Source organism: Thunnus thynnus, chromosome 4, assembly GCF_963924715.1.
Source record: "Thunnus thynnus chromosome 4, fThuThy2.1, whole genome shotgun sequence".
Classification (NCBI taxonomy): domain Eukaryota; kingdom Metazoa; phylum Chordata; class Actinopteri; order Scombriformes; family Scombridae; genus Thunnus; species Thunnus thynnus.
In genome coordinates, this window is record NC_089520.1 from 17,123,363 (window position 1) to 17,149,004 (window position 25,642).

The window sequence follows — 25,642 nt, forward strand, 5'->3', positions numbered from 1 at the left end:
AGTGTATGCTGAATTGACATTGTGTCAGAATGAATCATCTGATTCCACAGGCATGATAGCTACAAGGCTGTACACACATACATGACACATACACACACACACACGGCATTATTAAGATGTTAGAACAAACTAGCTGTATGAATACAAAGTAGAAGTTATAATGACTTTATAAACGTTTTATTCAACTTACTCTGTGAAATCTCATTTACTCTTCATTTCCCTCCCCTGCAGATCCATCGGTGCATCATAGACAGAAGACAGTAGTGACAGACATGTGCTACCCGACGGAGATATCCAGCTTGATGGACTTTGGCACTCCAGACTGCTCGCTAGGCAAAGGTACGGTGTTGCTCGAAAATACAAGGTGTTGCCTTGGTGACAGCAGGAAGTGTGCACGGTGATTTATCCTGGCAGTTAAAAGACACAGAGCTGTCAGCTTGACTGAGAGGTTAACTCTGGAGCAAAGGCCTGCACGGGCTAAGAATGTGAGAACAATCAAGCTCTTGGTGCCGGACCATGAGGGCCTAACCGTTCACTGCAGGCTTTTGATTTATAGCGGCAAAATAACATGTTCTGTCACCCAATACGGAGCGTATAAGACTGTGAAACTTGATTGACTTCTTGCAAGAGAAAAGTATTTTACTTTACAAATTGCTTTAATCTGAATAGAGCTTTATAGAGGTTTATTGCTCTAGAGTTGTATTGTAATGTGCATTTATTGCATCGCAGCAAGGCCACTTATTTTCTCCAATCACTGTCATCAGTTTGAGAAATAAAGTGTTTTATAGGGAGGCCTGTGTGACTGATAATAGTCTCTCTCAATCTCTTGTGTGTGGTAATCAAACTGACCAGCCTGTAATAATACGCTCCACAAAAGGTATTGATCATAAAGTCTATTGATCACGTGTGTATTGTTGCTTAATCTATAAGACTTTTGTCCACTTTCCTTTTTCTCGTCATAATGACTGCTATAATTCTCCGTTGTTCTCACACTGATACCAAACCAGGGAGTCTGCACCGTAATTGTGATTCCAATCTCTTCATCCAATCTAGCCACTTGAAGCTGGCGGAGCATGCTCAGCGGCTATTAGACAAGCTTCAAGTCATTTCCATCAACAGTGGGCAGCAACAGTGGTGACCTCAGTCACTCATTCTCCTTCTCTCAGTGCCCATCAATGCTCTCAGTCTCCCGCCTCCTCTTTTTTTTTTTTTTCACCTCCTCTTCTCTCTCAAGGCTAGCTAATATTTTAATGCCTCTCTGTCCTGGCTCTCTATCAACACTCCCCAGCTCTGATAATGCAGACGGACAGGTCAACCGTGTGCAGCTGAGAGAAGAGAAGAGCAATACAGTGGAGGAGAGCGGAGGGTAGAAAAAGAAGGCTTTTAGGATTTCTTCTGGCTTTAATGTGAGCAAAGCAAATGAATGACATAGTGATACAGGGAGTTAAGCTGAAGAATAAGGACACTGAGGAGTGGAAAATTTCAGACTGAAGAACTGTCAGGATAAAAGCAATGCTGTGAACAAGATTCAGTGTAGCTGAGAGGCAGGCTGCAGCATGACCTTGGAATTATGAAGTGCTACATTTGGTCAAAAATGTGTTTTTCATATAAAAGACAAGCAAAAAGCAGCAGTGGGTATAATTAGCACTGCTAATTAGCACTATGAGCCCTTATAGCTATAATAATACAGTGATGGAATATTATAAGCTGCTGTGTACTTGTAATATATGCATCACTTTCTAATGAGGAGCTAATTATATCCACCATAGAAGAATTATTGTTTTCGCTCAGCTCTGATCAGTCAGAGAGAATGAGCCCAGCAGTAATCCTTGAGGTGTCAGCATGTGACTGACAGATCCATTGCCTCCTGTGACAAGTATCTGGTTAGAGCACATCTGATCTTTGGACGGAGCTAAAACGCTGAATGTCAACCTCTAACAGGCAGGACAAATGGCATGTTTGCTGTGTATGTGAACTGCTGTCACATCTTTAAATGCAAGAGTTTAACTCATCTTCCTCTTGCATGCATACACACACATACATAATGCTTACTCGCTCATGCTTTAGTATGCTACTTATGTTACTCAAGTGCTCATAAACCAAAAATTCCATTATAAGTTTATATCCGACTAAGCTCTGCAGGCAGAATTAATTCAGGTGAAGTCCTATCTGTTTTTTTCCTCATACCACCTGTTCCTGCCTAAGGCTTTCAGGCCTAAAGAGCCCTGTGAGGCAAGCTGGACCAGCCTTAACCTTATTTACTCTGTAATTGTGTCTGCGCACATCCGAATTCCCATCTAACATGACACACACTGTCCTTACTCAGCAACAGGCAAAAGAGCAGTGCATGGAAAACTCCCTGGTGGGTTAAAGATACCATGGGAGAGCTCATATTAATAATCCGATCTCGGTGTGTAGAGTGAACCACTAAAACTCGAGGTTATTTAAGGAAATTTGGCTAGGAGCATGAGCTTCATATCACTTCAGCGCTGTCATGACCCTTTTTTTTTTTTTTTTTTTTTTGAGGCGTTTATGTTGGAGTTTACACTCACAGCATTTTTATTCAGAGTTTACATTCCTACCTCCTCTGGCCAAAACACACATTCACATTCAGGAAGTGAGTAATGTAAACTCATGTAGGCTACAAAGGCATTGTGGGCTCAGACGGAGTGCATGGCTTTCATACAGAGGGGTGTATTGTTCTCTGTTTGGTCGGTGAGTGTAATTGCACACTCTGTCCTCTGCTAGCTCTCGGCCATCAGGTGGAGTGAGAGCTCCACTGACTCACCTGGTTCATTACCTGAAGCCCTGAGGTGAAGTTTGCCTTCCCCTCCCCCTCCTCCTTGTGTGTACATAGAGGGGAGTAGGGGGGCAGCGAGGAGAGGGGGGGGATGAAAAGTGGGAGTGGATATGAGCTGAAAGTTGTGCAAACTGCTTTTAGGCGTGTCCCAATGCAGGTACATACAAAGTGGGGGAGAAAGAAAGGCATATACAGAGTAAAGAATGAAAGAAATGGAACAGGAAATGTAGCTGAGTGGCTCTCAGGGGACGGGCGACTTCCTAGTAACCTGTCTGGGAGGAGCATCAGCGAGCAGGGCTGGGAGCGGGTGGCTTTGGTGATGTGTTGTGTATGTTGATTTGAATGGTGTGTGCACTGGTCTGTACGTATACGTATGTGTGTTTTCCTTTTTTTTTTTTCACCTGCTATGAGAGTTCACACCACAGTTAACAGTGGAGCCGAGTGGAGCCCGTGCCGAGGAGGACATGAGGTCCGAGAAGGAGGAGGGGAAGGCCGGTAGGTGATAGAGTGGAGACAGAAAGAAAAAGAGAGAGAGTGGGGAGAAAAGACGTTTATGTGCGTTGGAGGGATAGTGTAGGTGTGTTCACATGTGTGTGGAGTGATAATTGTATGAGAGGAATTTGAGTATCACAACAAAACTGCTTCATTTGTAAAACTCCCCATGTTTGTCATGGGATCAACTTAAGTACAATTTTGAGCATTTTCAGCTTTTAATTTATTATGTCTGCAAATAACAATTCCTTTCAGTATTGATTAATCTGATTATTTTCTCGATTAATTGTGTTGTTTGGTCTGTAAAACATCAGAAAACAGTGAAAAATGCCAGTTACAACTTCCTGTTGCACAAGGTGACTTCTCTTGTTTATCTCAACCAAAAGTTTATATCCCAAAACTATTAAATTTACTTATGTTAGAAGCTCGACCCAGGAAACTGGCTTTTTTTCTTGAACAATGACAATTATTTGATTATCAAAATAGTTGTTGATTATTTTTTCTCTAGACTGATCAATCAACTAATTGCTGTAGCTCTTCTACATTTCAGGTAGAAATAATGCCCTTTTTACTCCTCTACATTTATTTGAAAACTATCGTTACTAGTTGTTTTGCAGATTAAGGGTTTTCATTCAAAACATATGATGACTCAATGAAATGTAATATAATGTTACAGACTAAACTACCCAACAATTGTTTGTAAAATAGTCTAAATTAGCCCAACTTTGACCAGCTGTAACATTAAAATGTTGCTTAATGCATCAGTAATTAAAAAAAAATCCAATAATATAAAAAAATACAGCATTTAAAAATATAATATTTGAAAAGGGTCTATTCTACATGATGAGAATTTTACTTTTGATACTTATAATATACAATATGTTGCTAAAAGTACTACTGTATTACTGTCCTGTACAGGACTTTAACTTTTAATGTAGTATTATTTGACACTGTGTTATTCTGACTCTTACTTTATGAATCTGAGCATTTCTTCCAACATTTTAAATATGTTCTCACTGAGAGTTATTTTGCATGTTTTGTTTTTCTCCATCAACTCTTTGGTGCTGCCTTTTAAGTGCAGATTTGTTTAAATATTTTCCATATCCCAGTCTTTATTTATTGTTTCACTTAAGAACTAAATTCTGACCTAGATATGACATTTTCCTATGGATAACATGGTAATCTGTTAATCTTCTACAGTATAAGCATTGTAAATAAACAGAGTGGTATTTGGTCAGATATGGTGCAGTATTACAGACTTTAGTAGCTCAGCTGACGTACTAAAGCTTGCATAATTTACATTGACTCTTGTGTTTGGAACCAGACAGTATATGAAGAGGCATTATGGATTATTGGATATGTTTAGAGAAACTATAGATATTTGAATTCTATTGAAGAGGCTCTGTCTTTGAGAAATTTGCCACATTTTTGATGTTTGTATGTATCCGTGTGTGTGTCTATACATTTATTTGGGCTCATGAGTGTGCTGACGGCGGTTTATGAATGGATATAGATGAGTTTGATCCCACTGTGTTTTGCGTGACAGTGACTGCTGTGGCTGATCTACTCTGCACCCTGAGGTCACCACTCAAAATTGCAGAAGATAATGAGTTTGACCGATTGCGCTGCAAGAGACAGATGGTACCATCACTCTCAGCGTCACACTCAGTTTTGTTGTAAAGGCCTAGTCTTTCACCAAGACCACTAGAGACAACATATGGCACATCTCCATATAGAGCATCGAGTTATTTTCCTTTGTTTTGTTTTGTTTTTTAAGCATCATTTCTTTTCAGTCTCTGCATGAGCTAATCAGAGACCATTATTACTCTCATCATTTCCACAAGTGTCTCCACACTGAATAGTAATGAGCACAGAACAGGTTTTATTGCCATATTTTACAACTCCGTACTAAGACTTTTAAAGTTTCATACACAAGCTTCAGTAGCAGCTCCAGCTGCAGAGCAGGCACCTTATGCAGCTTGTGGGATTGTTGTTCGTTGCCCCGGGACATGAGGGAGGTCGTATATCAAATCATCTAGATTTCCAGTTCTCCACAGACCAGATCCTGCTGTTTCTGACAGATGTTTAGTCTCCACTACAGACTCAAAGCAGAGACAATAGGCCCTCAAGCATTTTGTTCCTCAGTGGCTAATACAAGTTGGTCAACATCATGGGCCCCACCCCTGTGCTGATTGCTCTGGTCACGCAGTTCTACCATAAGTAGAAACAGTATGTAGACAGACTTTGAGACACGTTTCTGCTAAATTCAAGAAGCCTCCGGACTCTGAAAGTGTTTGAAGTCTCTTTGGTTGACTTTTGAGCCATTTATTCACACTTTCCATGAGCTGGCAACTCTGCTGTGTCTCAAATTCATACTACATATTGATTCTAAGCAGGTTCTGAGTATGTAGTATGTTCATACTGAAAAAGTGACAAAATAAAGTAAACTCAAATTAATACAATGTATGACGTATGGAATTGGGATGCAGCTTTTGTTTAAGGGAATAACACACAATGCATAACATTTATGTAATGCATGACATTGACGCAAGTATACGGTTAAACACACATGTCACTAACCAGCTTTATGTATGTGTACTTTTTTGTCTTATGACACTCCAGGTCAATTTACCTGTCATGATGAGTAATGTGACAATAGTCGTATAATGTCTTCTGTGTCTCTGGAGGGAGTCTGAGAAAATAACCCTGCTGATGAAGGGTTATTAGTACGCCTGAGGTACAAACTGGGAGCATAGAGTTTAAAAGATGTTATGTTATTGGTTGCATTATGGAAGATGTAGAATCCAGTATTTTTGGAGCTTGACTCATACGAGGGACTAAAAGTCAGGATATCTCAGCATCTTTGGCTATTTTGACCATTAAAAAAATCTGACTGTTGTGAGTCTCCCAACTTTACAGAAATGCAATATTAAATTTACTGTCCCAAGACATATTTGACTAAGTAATGCAATTTCACTAAATGCCTAATACATAAATTCCTCATACAGTGTTTGGAGCCATCCCACCCTCCTGCACTTGACATAGCTGACATCAATTGAAGTCTGTCTCCGCTTTGTAAATAGCATCCATGTAAACATCCAAGTCGTCACTACGACTGGGAAACTCTTTTGTGAAACTTCTAAGACTCGCCGCTTACAAATATGGAGACCTCACATCAGCCAAGGTCTGTAGATCAAAGTAATTACACCGTAATTTAATAGATAAAGTGTTATATTATCAATGCACAGTATTATTTTTATCCTCACAAGACAAACTCTGCAATCATACAACTTTCTTGATTAATCTGATGATATGATCGATCTCTCCGATCTCTGATACAATGACATCAGCCTTTAGCACGTTGATTGGCTGCTCAGACGTCTCACCTATGAGAACAGGAGGAAATGAGAGGGTGGAGTTTGAGAGGGACAACCGTTATCATGACTGACTAAATTGAAAACTGAGACATCCGGTGATCATAAATACAATTCGTCAATACGTCACCTCATTGTCGCGTGTTTGCCAACATGAATCAAAGAACTCCTCTCCAGAGCCGCCATGTCAGCCAGGTTAATCACTGGCTGATTCACTTCATGTAAACGAAGAGGATGATACCAGTGTCAAGTGACAGTGAGGGTGTGTTTCTTACAAAATGACTTGACAGTGGTATTAGAAATCTAAATACCCTTGTCCAAGTTCTCAGTGCTCTTCCAGTGGCACATCCTTGGCAGCGTGCCTAATCTGCACATAATAAACGTGTAAATCAATTACAGCTATCTGCACTTGGCATCCTTGCACTGACCCCAGTTGTAATGTAAACCCACAGGCAATTAATTAATGTAAGCTGTTCACAAATGATACCGTATACTCGCACAGATATACTGTCGACAGGTCACACACACACACAAATATGCACACACATCAGTAAAGATGTACATACATGCAACAATAAGGGGGATTTCATGTTTGCTTGATTTATTCTGATCTACTTCAGAGACAATATCAGCATGTTATTTGTTTTCAAGTGTAGTATGTGAAGTATTTTATATATATATATATATATATATATATATATATTACATTTTTATAGATGTACTGAACCAGATTGTGATGTTTCCTTCTGCAGACCATGATGAATTACCATTAAGTGTTGAGTACTCTGGTCAGGTGGGTTTGAGAGCCAGAAACATGCATTATTTATGCCCATATGTATTATAGAGAGGCAGCGTAATACGCTGAGTGGGAAATGGACCTGACCCTTACATGCAGGGCCTTTTCAGAATGCAGGAAGTACAGCGTTTGGTGCGGCAAGGCATCGGGAATAAGGTGTTAGCTCCGGGTTCTTTCTGATATCCTGGTGTATGAGACGGAGGCTCGTCACTGCTTTTATCATTATTTGTTGCTTAAGCGTGTCAAATCCGACTCTTTACAGCCCACACTGGTCTATGCAACCTCTGTTGCATCACTGTACAAGTTCTTCATGTGACTATAGGACGAATTAACAATAAAGATGCTAAATATAGTCCTGTCGATTTTAAAAAGGCTCCTAATTGCTGCAGCCTACCTCTGCCACCCACCCACCCACCCGACCTCCAAGTAAATTGAGACTCAGCAGGGAGCCGCTGACAGAGAGAATGTGTTTATTTGTGAAGCCGCTCTGTCTCTGTCTTCTTTTCTCTCTCTTTCCCTCCTTTCTGTCTTTCTGTCAGGTTTGGGCTTTGTGTTGATTTGATGCTAGTCTTTCATGAATCCTTAAAACAGTATTTGGACTGTCCTCTCCGTCTCAAGTTGTAAACAGAGAGCCTTAGAGATCACAGAATATTTCATCTAGGGCCAACTCCGAACAGACATTTTTCCAGTATGAGGTTTTGTGAGAAGACTTGAAGACAGGAGTTGAACAAGAGAGGATTCTATGTTTGTTCTGTTCGTTAGCTGCCTGATCTTGTAAAAAAAAAAAAAAAAAAAAAAAAATGGATGAGGAATGAGTCATAAGGAGGTACCTCGAAAAAGACAGGCTGTGGCGAATAGTGTTCTCCATACAACATTAAACATATTGTCTCCTGCACAGTGTAAATCTCTCTAGACAGGCAGTATGTCATATGAGGAAGCACTCTAAAGCAACAGAGATTATTAATATGATGAGGCTTATCGTACACTCGTCAACACATAACTTGGATGGGTTATTTCAGTCCACACAGGCTGTTTTTCCTGCCTGTCAAGGCTACTGTGTTACCTGGATGATGGGTTTAATCAAGAGCTGGAGCAGACTGCTGTCTTCTCCCAGGGCAATCTCATCTGATCTTTATACTGTAATTAGTGGAGGCCAGAGCTCAGCAGACATATGCTCCTTTCATAATACAGTGCAGAAATAGCCAGCTGTGAGAACATACACACACACACACACACACAAGCTCACACAAACACAGATCAAGTAATCCAGCAGCAACAGAGGAAGACATTTCACTACATGGACTAATATAATGATGAGTATGTCCTCATAACAGCTTAGATAATATTATATACAGTATATGATGCCAAAGCTACTTGGCATTTTATAGCCGCTTTGCCTTCTGGCGTTCATTTTCTAAACTGCACTGTGACTTAAGAGTGAAATTAATTGACTTTTCATGTCTGCATTATCCACTCCGTTTCATGAATGCTTGATGGATTCTAACATGTTTAACCTTATCCTTGATTAGTTTTATGCTGTAATAGACATTTAACTAATCAGGGAATAGTGTGATAGTCTTGCAGACAAAACATTGCAGAGCAATTGTATGTCATATGTAATGTAGATTAACCATGCAGGTAGAAGAATTGCATTTTCTTCATCTATGGATCTACTGTTGTCTACAGTTATTCAGATACTTTAGATTTAATTGACAATAAGTGGAGTAAATTTGTGTAGCTTATAAATAATTAAGGGGCTTTCTCGCTGTCATTGGTATTTTAAAAAAAATGTTTATGTCCAGCTATCATCTTTATTTCTGGTTTCACTGTGCAGGGCTCACATCAATGTAATGTCCCAGTGTTTTTGATTGAAATACTCTGCTTATTACGTCTCGTGTTTGCAAGAATTTCAGAGACAACCATGTTCTAGAGAGAATAAGTCACTGAGGATGTGATTTATTGTGTCACGGAGCTCATTTAATCCAGCGGTCATCAAATCAGCTCATAGTTGTTACAGAGACGTGGTGCCAGCTCTCTCCCCCTCAGGGACACTGACAGTTTGAGTCAACACAATCACCTGCAATGCAGGTACACACTTATGTAATGTTTCCTGTTTCAAAGGAAGCCTCTGAGCAGAGTGCTGTCCTGGGAAAAGAGTTTTTGATGTTTTTATTGGTTCACTCTAGGTAAAGTTTATCAAGAAGAGAAGCTTATGAAAGAATAGCTTATGAAGAAGCTTTGATGCAGCCTTTTAAAGACTTTTCAGGTTGTTTGAAACAGCTCTGCTCATACTGTATCAGCGAGTTACAGAAAAGCTTTTGTTGTTTTGCTGGATTTTTTTTAGCCTCCTCTGCATCGCCAGTGTACATTTGTCATATTGCTTATAATTTTCTTTAAAGGAAACTTTGATATAGGTGCCCTTGTGTTTACTGATTACATTTTTTTGCTGCATAGTAATTTTTATGAGAAATGCGGCATTAAATGATGTTGCTTTGATCCTTTGGTCCTGCTGTAATAGCTGTACCCCTCCCCCACTCCCCCGCAATGCTATAGTAGAAAATATCTCAGCACTTTCTGTAGAAAGTCATTACAGTTTTCATCCTTTGGCTCCTATTCCCCTGAACACCCCCCTCCCTCTCGCTCTCTCTCTCTCTCTCACACACACACACACACACACAACCACCATTCACCTTATAGATAGCGTATTATAACTGTGCACCAACACGACAGGAGCCAACGGGGGAAAAGAAAAATGTGAAAATTCTACAGGAGCAACCAAAACTCCTTCGGGCTTTGTTTCCACATTATTGTGAAAACTGACAACGAAAGACTAATCCCAGTGATTATAATTGCGTTCAATTCTAATGCTCCAGAATAAAATCTCTCTGTGTTTTGCTGTTTGTGTACTGCCCAGCACATGTAATAAGGTTTAATGAAAGCTTGTGGAGATCACACAGGATAAAACATGGCGAGGCTTTGAACATGTATTCTTCTATGAGTCTCAGAAGATTGAAGCAGTTATCACCGTTGCAGCTTGAGCAGCGACTTGCTAACACGTTTGTTCCATAGAAGCCAAAGCCATTAAACCAGACTGAGGAGACAGACTGATCTGATCTGCCTTTCACACAGCTGCTGAGGCCCTGCAGTGTGTGTAAGTGGGAATGTTATGCTGTGTAGTCGTTTACAAGGTTGATACCGCTGCAAAATAAAATCAGACCTTTTAGGAAATACCAACATAAGGAAAGCACCTGTGGTTTGTTGTCTTCCTATTCTTGTTTTTATGAATGTTCATCAGATATTTCAAGGTAAACGAAACAGGTGAAGATAAATCTATTGAAAGCAGGTCATACATTTTTAAGCCCTTGAGTCCTCTAGTGTCAAGGGTCTTCTGTTAAAAATCTAGCTTTAATATTTATAACATCGCTGTAATCTACATACTAAAGATGTAAAATTGTGTGTGACCTTGTTATGCAACTTAGTCTTACTGTACCTGAGAGATTAGGGGAGAAGGGAAAGCACCATCATCGCCTCTGGCTTTGTCGTAGACAGAAATAGCAGAGCGGAACCACTGTTCTAACTAAAATTACACAGATTTGACTTGTCAGGGAGACTGAGGTGGAGAAGTGACAGCCATGCACATCAAAACTCCTCAGGGCAGAGCAGTTGGCTGATGTCAGCGCAGAGATGTTTGACACCCTCCTCTGTGGTCCTATTATTTTTATGATTTTGCTTTCATGGTCCATGAAACCTAAAACATGTTTTATCACACGGCTTTAGTGAATTATATAGCCATGAAGATAGTTTTATTTGTCCAAGCTTTTATGATTATTTGTCTCCATAAACTTTCTGATGCTTGTGGTTCTCACAGTATTGAATAATTGAATAAACGTCTTTCTAGAAACAGTATCCTGGTTATTCTGGATAACCCACAGACCTCACTGTCAAAAGTTTACATTCAAATTACTTTCTATTAATCCAGAAGAAAAAGAAGATTTTTCATAGTGAGGCCTGTGGATTATCTAGAGTAACAAAGTCATTGTTCCTTGAAAGAGATGATGTTGTAATATTTTTAATGTCATTTTTGGAAGAATTGGATATCTCAGCATTGGGCAGATAAAAAGACTGACTTACTGGATGTAACAAGAAGTAAGTGAAAACAATCTTTAAATTAGATTTCTTTGACAGAATTGGTTTGGAAAGAAAAAAACATTTCCAGTACTCTAAATTGCTACATCAGATTGCTAGAATCTAAATTGCTGGTTCAGATCAGGCAAACCTGCTTTAATGATGGGAGCCAATCAAGACCGAGTCCACTCTTTGATGCACTGAGAATAGTTGGTCTGAAACTGCTTTTAAAATACAATAGGGGCTTTGCAATAAACCTCTCCAAACTCTAAATTCAATGCGGCTCACATTAAACATCTTTGATCATTCATGTATATAAATGGGGTCTCTTTAATCCTGCATCACGTTCACAGAAGACTAATTCAAGTCTTTGACCACCAATCCACAAATTTCAAGCCCTCTCTTCACCTTTGCAATCAGAAAAAAACATGCCTCTGCTTTTTCTCAAACCTAATCATGAGCCACTATGCTCGCTCTTTCTCCTTAGCTCTGTGTGTGTGCGTGCGTGTGCGTGCGTGTGTCAGTTGGCTTGTGACAGCTCTGCTATGCGAAGGAAAGGGACGGGGAGTGATGGCCTGGTCCTGGCTGGCTTTGATGGACACTCTAATGGGAGGCTTGGATGAGAAGTTAATTGAATGGGCCACTGCTTAGTAGGAAGAAGAGTGGGCTTCTCTTTTTCTGTCAGAGGACTCTAATAGCTTGGCCAGGCTCACCACACAACCACTCAAGGGTCAGACGTTAGAGGGCCCACATGATAACAGTATATACAGACTGCTGTGTTTATGTGACTCTTGCCATTTTAAATTGCTTTTCAGATTGCATGAAACAGTATATGTGGAGGTAAATTATCTATAGGTAGATGGCTCGCCAGTGCCCTTCAAGAACATGTCGGTGTGCGATGAAGAAGCTTTGTTGTCTGTGTCCCTTCATACATTTATCAGTATATTTCCAGGGAAGATTAGAAGCTCCTGGGGAGTTTTGTTTGCCTTGATTTCACCCTCAATTTGAGACAGAAAATTTGAAAGAGGAAAAAGTGTGTGTGTTTGTGTGTGTGTGTGTGTGTGTGTGTGTGTGTGTGTGTGTGTGTGTGTGTGTGTGTGTGTGTGTGTGTGTGTGTGTGGATATGTGTTTATTATCAGGCTCACACAAAACATAACATATGTGTAATGTGAGGTAACTCTAAGCTGCTTAAATATTCAGAGATGCTGAGTACAAAAAGCAAGATTCAGATTGCCTAATTTGAGAACTGATATGAGAAACAAAGCTAAACACAACTGCTGCTGTGCGTGCTAAGTTGACAGCTAACAACAAGAGCAGACCAACCTTCACATCACAGCAAGTGCAGATGATAATTTATTCAGCCTGTTTGGAGATAAAGATTAAGCTGAGCACAACACGGCACCTCAAAAATGCACACTTCTGTCCAGCGGCATGAAAAGCAGCAGCTGGGCTCCCCGCGACAAATATAGGAGAGAGCCTGTAGGTAAACAGATGAATAAGCGGATTTAGGCTGCAAGAAGGCCGTGAAAGATTGCTCTCTCAGGGAAACAAACTCTTTTTGTCACATGCAGCACAGAGCTGCCCGGTGTTTCCATAGTACTGAGTCGACAGAGACTGATGGACTGTCCCTTTCTCTCTTATCGGAGCTGCTGCAGCCCCACGACGTCTGGCTGCAGGCCTGCAGAGACCTTCTCCCTTTTTTTCTCCAAGTCACACACACGCACACACAAACACACACATACATACTTCCTTGCATGCACATTTGCACTTGAATTTTACTTAGTTTCACAGGAAGTCTTATAGGCATCTACATAGAATTAAGGCCACACGCTACTTTTTTACTTCTATTTTTTAGCCACTCTAGCAGCGTGGCTCCAGGGGTGGCAATGTCTGTCGGTCACTCAGTCCACCACTTTGGTCCAGACTGAAATATCTTAACAACTAGCGGATGTATTTCCATGAAATTTTGTACAGACATACATGATCCACAGAGGATGAGTCCTAAACACTTTGATGATCCTGTAATTTTTCATGTAGCCTCATCATCAGGCCAAAATCAATGTGCCCAACACCTGCATAATCAACGACATTCCCATCAGCCTCAGCTGTACTTTGTGTTAGTATACTTTACGTGTTAGCAAATGTTCATGTGTGACTTTAAAAAAAGACTGCTGACACTTCTGACAGTTACCACTTTTACTTCACCATGACAGTTAAAGTAAAAAAAAAAACCTTAAACTTTTACCTAACAGTTTGGTTTACAATGCGAATTTAAACCCTTACAGTGTTGCTAGTGTGACTGTAGACTTGTTACTTTTTTAATATCGCACACACACAGATGCACTCTCACACATTTATCTTCATTTTTATTATCCCAATTGGTTTGCAGTATGGGCACAAAATGTAACTTAAACAACTAAAACATACACAATTTTACAAGTAGAAGTCACCAAGTTTAGGGATGCAACTTGTTTGGTGATTACTTTCATCAATGATTTATCTGTCAATCATTTTTTCGGTTAACTTATTAATTGGTTTGTCAATTAAGTGCCAGAATGCAGTGGAAAATACCCATCACAAGCTCCTAGACCCCAAGTTGTCATCTCTAAATTGCTCGTTTTGTCTGAAAACAATTCAAACCCCAAAGATAAATTGCATTTATAGTCGTGAACAGCAGCAAATCCACACATTTAAGAAGTTAATAAATGCCTTAAATGATAATTTACCAAAATAGTTGTCAATTACTTTTCCTCTGATCTACTGCTTTATTTTTAATCAGCTTATTATTTCAGCTTTATCCAAGTTGCTTCTTCTTTTGCTGTCATCTTGTATGTTATTGAGGTATCATTAACGTTTTTGCTGTTAAATTACAAATTTATCATCAGGGGTTGCAGATTTTACAGTGTAGTTGAATGTTTTGGTCGGTTGTCATTTGTCTTTGTTCTTATATGAAAAGCGTGCATTGTTCTGTAACAGACCGTCTACCCTTCTGTGTGTGATATAAATCACTATGACCAATTGTTCCTCTTTCGTTTGTACGGATTTCCGTAACTGGACTAAAATTCGGTTATTTGCCGTGTGATGAAAGAACTCATCTTTTTCATCTTTTCTGTCTTCTTGCTCCACAAACGTGACCACCAGCTCCCCTTAGTTCAGTCTTCAGTTCACTGTGTCCTCTGCTCAGCTTCCTGCTCCTGTTTGCTTGCCTGTTTTCCCCGAGGGGTTTGGGAGGGCGTTTCACAGCAGATGAGCTCATGGAAAACACAGCACTCGGGAGCACGACTCAAGCGTGTGTTGCTGATATTTTATAAAGTCTTATCAGTCTGCTGTCTCTCATTTAACTGCTACCCTCGCCGGCTTCAGTCCCGAGTCTGTCACTCATCATTTATCTGAATTTCTAAAACACCTGTGGCCTCAGCTGAGGGGGAGCTGTGAGTCTTGATGTATCGATTTGTGCCTATATTTTATCACGTGCCTCATAATCACACACCCCCTCTCTAATTCCAGCTGCTTGATACTACTTCCTCAGTATCCTGCTGCTTGTACATTTGCTCTTTTAACCCCCTTCCATTTTTTCTTGTATCTTTTTTGCTTTTCTTTTGACCATTTCCCTCCCTTTCCATTTTTCTTATTTCCTACTCTTCCTCACTTTCCCTCTTGCTTCTTATTCTCTACTTATCTACTTGTCTTCTGATTCTCCCTCAGTCCCCCCCCCCAACACTCTTCCCTTCCTCATCTCTCTTCTGCATTCTCTAGATTCCCAAACCCTGTGTTTTTCTCCCCCAGTGTTGTTGCGTGAGGAGGTGGCCCAGCTTCAAGAGGAGGTCCACCTGCTGAGGCAAATGAAGGACATGTTAAGTAAGGACCTGGAGGAGACCCAGGGAGGCTGCACAGCCAACCTACTCTCCGCCACCGAGCTCCGTGTGCAGCTGGGTGACAAGGAGCAGGAGCTGGACCGTGCCAAGGAGGCCTTACAAGGTCAGGAGCCAATGTAACTGTCTTGACAACTCACCTAATCCACCAGAGTCCCTTCTCTCCAACAGCTAGTTAGCAAACAGCTGCAGGAACTTTTAGTTGGAAGTTGATGGAAGCTATATATCAAACATAAAAAATATAACAAGACATCTTCCAGTAACCCATATACAAAACCAAAAGAACAACATCAGATATTATCATTATCATTCAATAAACTGTCAAATATCATATGTTTATAAATTTCTAATAAATTTTATGCTGAGTATTAGGAGAAAGAAAAAAAGCTACAAGTCCAAAATGTATTCCTATAAAAGGCTTTTTTCCTTATCTGCGATGTTTTCTCCAGGTAACTAACTTGAATGTTTTGTATGTGAATCATCAATTTGTGCATCATCCATGCTTAAAAATACATTTCTGGTTTTATCTTACTAAACAAAGTATTGTTTTATATACTGGTTCTCAATATAGAAACAAAATAAAGCTCATTATCTTTTACATTACAGTGGCACATTGAACAAATCTGCTTTTCTTCTTGCAGACTGACATAACGTCCAGAGTAGTAAGATACCAGTGGCTTATGTGGGTACATAAAGATGTTTGCTTCTTAGATAAATGAAATACAACATAATTCTCTGTACTGTACTCATATTTTATCATCTTTAAAGTATGTAGTTTTGGTTTAGTCCATATGTCCACATGATGACAGCCCACTGGTCTTTACTCTGAGCAAACAAAAAGAAAAGTTCAGCCAATAAACAGATGTTACTGTGGAAAAATGTCTTCAAAATCTGTTTTAGGGTTCATCTCTTATCATCAGATATAATCCCAGTTTCATATTGTATGTGCCAAATGTATGAAATATGTGCACACAAATGACACCAATTCACAAATTCTTGAGAGAAACATGTTACTGTTATGATTAGATCTTATTTTTGGGAGGGTCTGCACAAAAAACAGATACATTATAAGCGTACATGTTTCGACATGCAGCCAAGTCGACTCCAGGTTCACCTCACTTTAATTAAGATCCATCAATCATGACAAAGAGGCTTTACTTTAAAATATAAATGTGGTATTGATGTAGACTGGAATGCAGTGCTGATTATGTAGCATGAGATTGCTTTCATTTCTTGTATGAAAACAAATCCAACTATTATGCAGTTCAACAGTCTTCAGGAAAGAAGCAAAAATATGTCACTCCTGCATCAAGGATGATTGCTTGCCATGAAAATAGAAGGGAAACCAATTGTGGATTTAGCTGAATTGAGCACTACTGCTTTGCATTGCTCTCTACTCTGCCCGAAGAATCACAGGTGGTGAGCTGCATGCTTGTACACTGTGTTGTGTAACTGCTGCAAAACAGGTTTGAATGTCAAGTGTGAAATATGAAGAAGCTGAACGTTGACGGGAGGAATGCTCCCTGAGTGACACATGTGTTCAGTTATGAAAAGTACTGGTTTCTGTCCTGCCCCTCTGTTGAGCACAGACTCTCAGGAGAGCATCATTATTGTGTTTGTATGCAAAGAGCTCCACCACTTGCATCATCGCTGTTGAGTTGCTTTGATAAGAGAATTTTTAAAGAAATCTGACCCGGTCGGTCTTCTCAGGGATGAGCCAACAAGGTCTCCACATGCCAGCTGAAACAGTTTCATGTATGAATGTATAAGTGCCACTGTGCCACTTATCTTTTGAGGTGGTTACATCATTTTCTCTGGGCAATTTCTCTCTGAAAAAAAAAAAGAAAAGAAAAAAAACACCAGTTTCGCCCCCCCCTCCCCACCCATTACCAGAAGACACAGTGTCACCTAGTGGCTCCCTGCTGCAGTTGCAAAGCTTTGTCTCTGACTTAAAGGAAACCAAATCTCTGATGTATTGAAAGTATTTGTTTTGTTTGACAGTAAAATTGGCTTTTAAATTACTCATTGATATACACATGTACATGCTGCTAGGTGTGTGAATGTGTTTGTCTGTGTGTTGCAGCTATGAAAGCTGACCGTAAGCGTCTAAAAGCGGAAAAGGGAGACTTGGTGAGTCAGATGCAGCAGCTGTACACAACACTGGAGAGCAGAGAAGACCAGCTGCGAGAATTCATTCGCAATTACGACCAGCACCGAAAGGTAACACTTTTATTGCAGACATAAATATATATATATATATATATATATATATATATATATATATATACAAGAAATGTCAGCACAGAAATGCTAAAGGCATGTTTGAGGTAATTTAGAGACAAATCAATATTGGTATTTACCTCAAAAATCTGGTATCAATTGGGCTATAATCTTAATTTTAGAACAATACAGCTGAAATGATCTGTTACTCTAGTGACGTCACTTACTCCTCTGTCAAGTTTGGAGAGAAAAGTGCAAGTTTTGAAAGAGATTATAACACAAACTATAGCGGTGACATGCTTCTTGACTCAAATTTGGAGCTCCGTTGATCATTCAAAGTGAGATTGTTGGGGATTAACTATGTCTGTGTGTGTGCGTTTGTGTTGTGCAGGAGAGTGAGGATGCAGTGAAGGCCCTGGCAAAAGAGAAAGACATGCTTGAGAGAGAGAAGTGGGACCTGAGGAGGCAGACCAAAGAAGCCACGGAGCAGGCCAACATCCTGCGTACTCAGATGGACATGAAGGAGAACAGGGTCAAAGAACTAGAGGCCGAGCTCACCATGGTGAGTCACCCTGCATACAGACACAACTTTGCTGAATTAACTGGAGTACAATGGTGCCACCTAAGTGTTATTGTCTGTTATGTAGGACATAAATGCAAACAAGATGTGGGCTTGCAATCCTATCAGTGCATTCATATCAGTTCAAACACATGCAGTAAGCTCCTCTGCTATATATCCTCATCCCTTCCCTCTCTCAAAGCATTACTGGGGAAGAAATTCCTGCCTCCTTTCTGTGTTGCTGTGTGTCGGTCTCTCAGAGGTACAGTTGTCAGTCTGTGTGTCATTAATCTCTCTCCTCCCTCGGCAAGTCATAACCACCCACAGATCCTCACATCAAGCTGTATCACAGATCAGATTTGTTAGCACATCAGTGCCAGAGCTGCATCACTGTCAAGCAACCCAGCTGCAAAACATCATTCTATCTTCTTTTTCTTTCTTCTTTCTCCTCTTTTCTCTATTTAAAATCTTACTGTTTGTACTTTTTGTGTAGATGCACACGCACATGCAATCAACGTTTGTTAGTTTATGTAAGGAAGTTTATTTACAGTTCATACAAAGAGTCAGTTGGACAGTCTTTTTCTCTGCAGTTCATGGGAAAAAAATTAAAAAGCAGCACGAGACATTTAAAAACACAAATAAAAGCAAAGAAACATATTTAACATTAACTTTAAAAAAGATTAAAACCATTTGTGTACTGATGTGAGTTTGTGTATTTTACTTTTTTGTGATTTATTCATGGAGCTGTTGTATGTTTCCAGTGGCGTAAGATCATTCTGGCAGCCATACTGATACCCACAATTAATTTAACTCTATTTATTCACTGTAATGTTTATTTTTATTGTTATTGGCAAGTTCCTCAACAGAGGAAACAATAAAACTATTGAATTAACGAACCATTTGTTTATTATCAACCGACTCACAGTTTTAGTTCAGTTTATTTATTTATTTATTTGTTGCCAGACAACAGAACATTTTCTTCTTTCCTCTGATTACTGCAATATTCAGCTTTTGTGTTTCTCTTTTTCTTTTTTAGTAACACGATTTCTTAGACCATTATACAAGCTCATAACAGTGTTGGAGCAGCTTCTCCGTGCAGTTGGAGATGCAAAATGTTTGTTTCATAAGTTCTCGAAGTGACTCATTTACCCAGGGTAGTAACATTTTCCTCAGTTATTATGCTTCCTGAGAAAAACACCAACAATCTCCAGCCATATTCAGTAATTCATCACAAAATGGGTTCAGGATAGTCGGTTTGAAGATTTGAAATTACTGTAAGTTATGAACAAGACAAAGGTAAGGTGATAACAGACGAGTGTATTTTACTTAACTCATGCCTGGTTTTTTTTGTTTCCCTTGTGTTTCTCAGGCCAAGCAGTCTCTGGCCACCCTGACAAAAGACGTACCGAAGCGCCACTCGTTGGCCATGCCTACAGAGCCTGTGGTGAACGGCAGTCAGGAGTGGGTGATGCAGGCCGACCTGCCGCTGACCGCCGCCATTCGACAGAGCCAACAGACCCTCTACCACGGACACACAACAGACAGACAGGGTAGGCTCTCTGATCAGCTCTGCCTCTCCATGCTGCTTGGTGTTGCTTTTACAGGCTCAATATACTAATAAAGGGTTTCCTGGAGGTTTCTAATACTAACTGCGGGTGTGAATATATGTGTGTGTGTACGTATGTATGTGTGTGTGTGTGTGTGGCGACCTCCAGCTGTGGTCAGGATCAGCCCCTGCCACTCTCGCCAGCCCTCCGTCATCTCTGATGCTTCTGCGGCTGACGGGGACCGCTCCTCCACGCCCAGTGACATCAACTCACCTCGTCACCGGACCCACTCCCTCTGCAATGTAAGAGCTGCCTGGCCCCCTCTACCAAGTAATCACACCTCCCTCCTCTTCGTCTTCTCCTGTCTGTGTCTGTCCCTCTGTCCTGTCGGCCTGCTGGGTGTCAGCCTGCCTGCTTGGTGGTGGTGGTGGTGTTATTTTGCATTTAACTCACTTTTAAGCAATAGTTTGACATTTTGTGAGATAAGCATATTCGCTTTCTTGTCCAGAGTTTGATGAGAAGATTGATACTACTCTCATATTTGTCTGCTAAATATGAAGCAAACAACAGCAGCCGGATAGCTTAGCATACAGACTGGAAACAGAAGGAAACAGCTTGCCTGGCCTTGTCCAAAGAGCTTTAAAGGTGCCTACCAGCACCCCTTTAAAGCTCAATAATTGAGATATTATATCTTGTTTGTTTAATCAGTACAAAGTGTAAAAAGACAAGTTGCGGTATTATGGGGATTTATGCTATTTCCTGGTCATGTTCAGTAACCTCCTGAGGTCTTGTTGTCGGTGTGAGGATGTCAGGCAACCACCAGAGACTCGCCCATAAAACCACTTACAGTTTACCATGTACATACTATATTTTTGCACGGATTACACAGTGGAGATATAACCTGTTAATTTGTAAGTTTCCAGGTGTTGGTAGCTTAGACTGCATATAAAGGTGGACATAGCCAAGTCACCATTTGGTTTGCATTGGAGCCTGCTTGAAGCCCAGAGTTGTTGCTTATTGTTCCTTCCAAATAAATAAAGAAGTTCAGAGTGTTGCCTTTCTCACTCTGGAAAAACACCCCACTACCTCAGACTGAAGCGAACCCTAGCTTACTGGTAACAGCGAGCGGTGCACACTTGGGCTAACAGCTACTTTAGTTAAATTGTGCTAACAGGGCAGGTATCGTAATCAACATTAAACTTACGAAATATTGCAACAACAGTCCAACTCAGAGTCCCAGAGCCAAGGAGAGCAGCAGGTTAGCCAGCTGTCAATCGACGCCTACATGGCAGACATCAAAACTATTATAAGTCTTCAAATCTTATTAACGGAGCAATAATTACCAAAATGACCACCAGCACACTTATTAGAGGGCTTGAATTTAGTGATTGAGACCCAAAAAAAAGAAGATTGACTCAGTATTTCTAGAGAGAAGTTGACAGTTTTTGAATGGGAGTTAATTGAAGCCATCATCTGATGGCCATCAGTGGCACCTTTACTCCTTTACTCCTCACTTTAAGGTACTTCTGCATTGGCTTCACCCTCAAGCGGTAGTAGTTGCCATTTGTTTGGTTGATGGGCTTTGTCATATTTCGATGAAACCAGGCTAGCTGTTACCTCCTGTTTTGTGCCTTTATGCTAAGCTAAGCTAACAGGCTGCTGGCAGCAGCTTCATAATTAGCTTACAGACATGAGAGAGGTATCAATCTTCTCATCAAACTCTCAGCAAGAAAGTGAATAACTGTATTTCCCAAAATGTTTTAACTCAGCCACATGAGAGCACTAATCTTAACTTCCTTTCCCCTCTGCCTGGTTTAGTCCATGGAGGACCTGGAGGACCAGAAACGTAAGAAGAAGAAGGAGAAGATGACTCTGGGATCTCTGTCACGGGTGTTCGCTCGGGGCAAGCAGCGCAAGTCACTGGAACCCGGCCTGTTTGATGGTACAGCCACACCTGATTATTACATAGAGGAGGATGCCGACTGGTGATGCTGAGTGTGTGTGTGAGCGTGTGTGTGTGCGTGTTTTAATGTTTGAATATGTGTGGATATCCACCTAGCTTTAACTGTGTGTACAGAGCATTTTGTGTGTGGAATTGATTGGATGGGGGAGGGGGGTAAATTTTAAAAGAAAAGCCTAACAGAGACTGCTATCCCCATAAATGTACAGTATATTACCCTCAAATTGTATGTTTGTAAATTAGATATATATTTATAGATGTACATGTATGCATCTGTATATATGTTTACATGCATATAAATATATACATGGGGTTATTATTATGTGTAGACATGTTTATGCTGTATTATCTTCCAAATGTCTTAATGTTTTATGGTTTTTTTTTATAACTGGAGACTTGAAGGACTGCTGTTCATATGTAAATAGGAGTTATTGTGAAACTAGTGTTTTTACTGTCAATGTCATTTGGCTTTTGTTACTTTGCAGTTGCTTTTATCATGCTTTTCAACATTGATTTCTAAGTTTCTTCTAATCCCCGATCCTACTTGGCCTAATTATTATTATGACAGAGGAGACATTACCTGATTGGCTTGGAAAGAAATGGATATTTTGGAGTTTAATCCACCAAATTCTCTTGTTTTAAAGTGTTTGTTGATATGGAAACACATGCATATTTTATATTTAGATCTGACTGTGGTACAGAGTTGTACTTTGAGGTTTCTTTGCTGATAATACATCTGCAACATATCACAATGTGGGCAGCAGGGATCCATTTTATGATGGAAATAATTACCAATAAGTGTTTTAGAGTCAGTCTTTCTTAAAAAATTAAATTGTACTGACTTGAATACACGAACAAAAATGAACAGTAATGAATATTCAGGCACACCTCTTGTCTGCTGTTAAACCATGTGCAAGTGCCAAAGGTTAAAAACACTCATCTTTGAAAAATCTGCGCATCATTCTGTCACTGTTAGCACTAGCCTCGTAACATTGTTTATGTCTGATTCATCTCCTACTGAGAGCTATCTAACATGTGCCAATATGAGACAAAGGAATGTGCATTAAACACCTGCATGATCCCTACGTGTTGCTTTGGTTAGATGTTCATTCATTGCCAATCGAATTAATAATCTCCACAATCCTGTGTTGCTCCCATGTTGCCCTGTCTCTTTACCAAGTTATCTTTCCTTGCATTATGAATGCACGGTCCCTTTTTTTTTTCCTTTTGCTGTTTTTGTTTTGCGTTGTGTAGAATCCCTCCTCATTTCTTGCAAATGTGGCTCTAATAATTCTCTGTTAAATGCTTTGTAATTTAGGAGATGTTGCGTAAAAGATTAAATCTATTGAAGTATTTTATTTAAAAAAAGACAAACCAGAGGTAACTTCAAATATTTATCTGCTGCAGCTGTTGCAGCCAGATGTCGAGGAGGTTTTAGCATTTTCAAAATGAATATAATTGAAATGAAATCTTATTTTAAAAATAAAACTAGTAACTGAATACATACTATGTGGCCGTTTTCTGTTCCATGAGTAATCTTGTTCTTGTGTCCCAGTCTAACGTGTCTCTCCCTCTCCTGCCATTTCTAATGGCATCTTTCCTGCCAGTGAGTAACTCCTCATCTGTGATGACCAGCTGTCTGTTTCTGCACTCTGGGGATTATTCATATCACTCAGGTCCATTGGAAAAGTCATATTTTGTGGAAACTGTTTTGAAAGATGATGGACTTTGCATGAAGCATTTTTGTCAGCATGCGGGGGCGAATCAGGTAAACACATGGATTTCATCCTGGATTTGTTGGTTCAGTATGAATCAGTGTTTTCCTGTGGTTGGGATGGGCGGTTAATGGGCAGGAGCATGATGTTTTATGAATAATCCCTGTGTCTCTAATACATTATCCTAATGGTCTTAAGTCCCCTCATATCATCAGATAGTTACTGAAGTATTTTAACACCTTTACTAAACATGGTACTGTAGTTTAGAACTGACCAAACATCTAAATTTTCATATCACAAAATAGCAATTACATCTGTTATAAGATCCACATAACAATGTTTTGTTTCATTTTGTATGAAAACCTTATTAGCCATTGCTATGTGGACACAGGAAGTGTAGCGCCAGTGGATTACTTTGGCTCCATCTAGTGGCCATGTGGTGCAATGTCAAGACACTTTATGTCAAGGTTGGATAGATGAAAGGTATCTTAGAGCTGTTTTTTTATCCAGTTGACTGAACTGGAGGAATCTCAGTAAACACAGGAAGAAGAAAGAAAGACACATTTCTTAAGTTGCTGCAAACTGTGACACACTGAGGTGAAGGTGTATTTCTTATGCCAGAGGTTTTCAAAGTGGGAGGTGGGCCTCCTCAGGGGGGCTCCAAACAGTCTCTGAGGAAGCTCAGTGATTGGAAGTGAAAAAAAAAAGTTATTACATTAGTTATCAAAAGGAGATCACATATAATAGCCTAAATGTATGTGATTTGGTTAAAGAAATAGTTCAGAGATATGGTAGTTTGGGGGAATTTTACTGTTTTTCCCAATTTCCCAGAGTCAGAAACAAATAAATGCCTTCAGAAAGACCCTTTATATATATATTATTTGTTGTAGTCTGAAGTATGTCAAACAGCAATATCAGGCTATCTTGGCTCAATTGTTGAGTGTCTATGGGATCAAATAACATAGTCATGATCTCATAGGCATCCAGGAAAGCAAGCAAATAAATAAGGGGGAGGGGGGCCTTTTTCCAAGCTTAGTCTGAGGGGAGGCCCACAGTCTCAGACTCTGAAAACCCCTGTCTTGCTACTACCCTTTGACTTGATGTCAATTGTCTCCAGATAAGTCATTTCTTTGATTTCCATATCCCCTCTGACCCCTGAATCCCTCCTGTATGCCACACCATAACTTCTCCTGACCAATCCAGACTCTGACAGCCTCACACAGCAGAGCCTGTCTGACGGAGAAGAGCAGCTGGACCGCCTCCAGCAGGCGGAGCTCACTCGAAACGCATGCATGTCACTGTGGAGGGCAGGTGCAGTCCAGGCCTGGCTGGAGGTTGTCATGGGAATGCCCATGTACATCCGTGCCTGCTCTGAAAACGTCAAAAGTGGCAAGGTACACTTTTTTGTACACGTGGTTCTTTTGGTTTGTTTGCCTTTTGCTTGAGAACAGATGGGGATGTTCAGGTGCTGCTCCTGTTTGATAAAACACCTGATTTCTGCTGTTTAGGTGCTGCTTGTCCTCACAGATGAGGATTTAGAGCTGGGTCTGGGTATCAGTAACCCAATTCATCGCAGGAAACTAAGACTGGCCATCGAGGATTACAGGAAAGCTGAAGGGGACCAAGGGTGAGCAGCACCAAACAAAACACTGAAGAAACTGTAAATTGTTTGATAAAAAGTTAATATTACTGATCAGAGGTATGTATTCGTCCCATAGACTATCAAAAGCATCTGAGATGGAGCATCACTGGGTTGCAACAACATGGCTGAGTGATGTGGGGCTGCCTCAATACTCCCAAACTTTCCAGACTCACTTAGTGGACGGACGGGTGCTGAACTCTCTCAGCCGCAGAGACCTGGAGAGATTCCTCAACATCAGTGACCAGTTTCACCAGACCAGTCTACTTCTGGCAATCCAGCTCCTACAGATGCTCAGCTTTGATAAGGAGGTCAGTTTGTGGATCAGATGAAAAGGTTTTGAGTAGCTTTTTTTCCCCAGCAGTCAATTATCGTGTGAACTTTTCTACTTTAGCTACACTGACAGGACCGCATGTGATTTCCATTTTTACCACCATAGCTTGAGGCACACAGAAGCTCATGGTGCTGCATTATCTCAGAAGACCCTCATCCTTCCCTGACCTCTCTCTGTGTTTTTCTTGGCCCCCGCCGCAACATTAGTGC

General features: G+C 40.3%; 1 protein-coding gene across 4 annotated transcripts in view; it reads left to right on the plus strand.

The window, feature by feature from the left end:
* The window catches only part of LOC137181357 (kazrin-like), a 117,047-nt gene extending 92,253 nt beyond the window's left edge, over positions 1-24,794 (plus strand). Inside the window, exons 8-15 of one of the 4 annotated variants that reach the window (XR_010928143.1) lie at positions 232-339; positions 15,374-15,565; positions 17,543-17,679; positions 18,071-18,241; positions 19,608-19,788; positions 19,954-20,115; positions 21,604-21,727; positions 24,664-24,794. Coding sequence is in view for 3 of the 4 variants with exons in the window: in XM_067587005.1 (XP_067443106.1) it covers positions 232-339; positions 15,374-15,565; positions 17,543-17,679; positions 18,071-18,241; positions 19,608-19,788; positions 19,954-20,087; positions 21,604-21,774 (1,094 nt within the window). In the remaining variant the exon portion in view is untranslated. Of the gene's footprint in view, positions 1-231; positions 340-15,373; positions 15,566-17,542; positions 17,680-18,070; positions 18,242-19,607; positions 19,789-19,953; positions 20,116-21,603; positions 23,250-24,663 lie in introns of those variants that run through there. The other 3 variants (XM_067587006.1, XM_067587005.1, XM_067587007.1) reach the window with 3 other exon arrangements.
* The last annotated feature ends 848 nt before the right edge of the window (positions 24,795-25,642 follow it).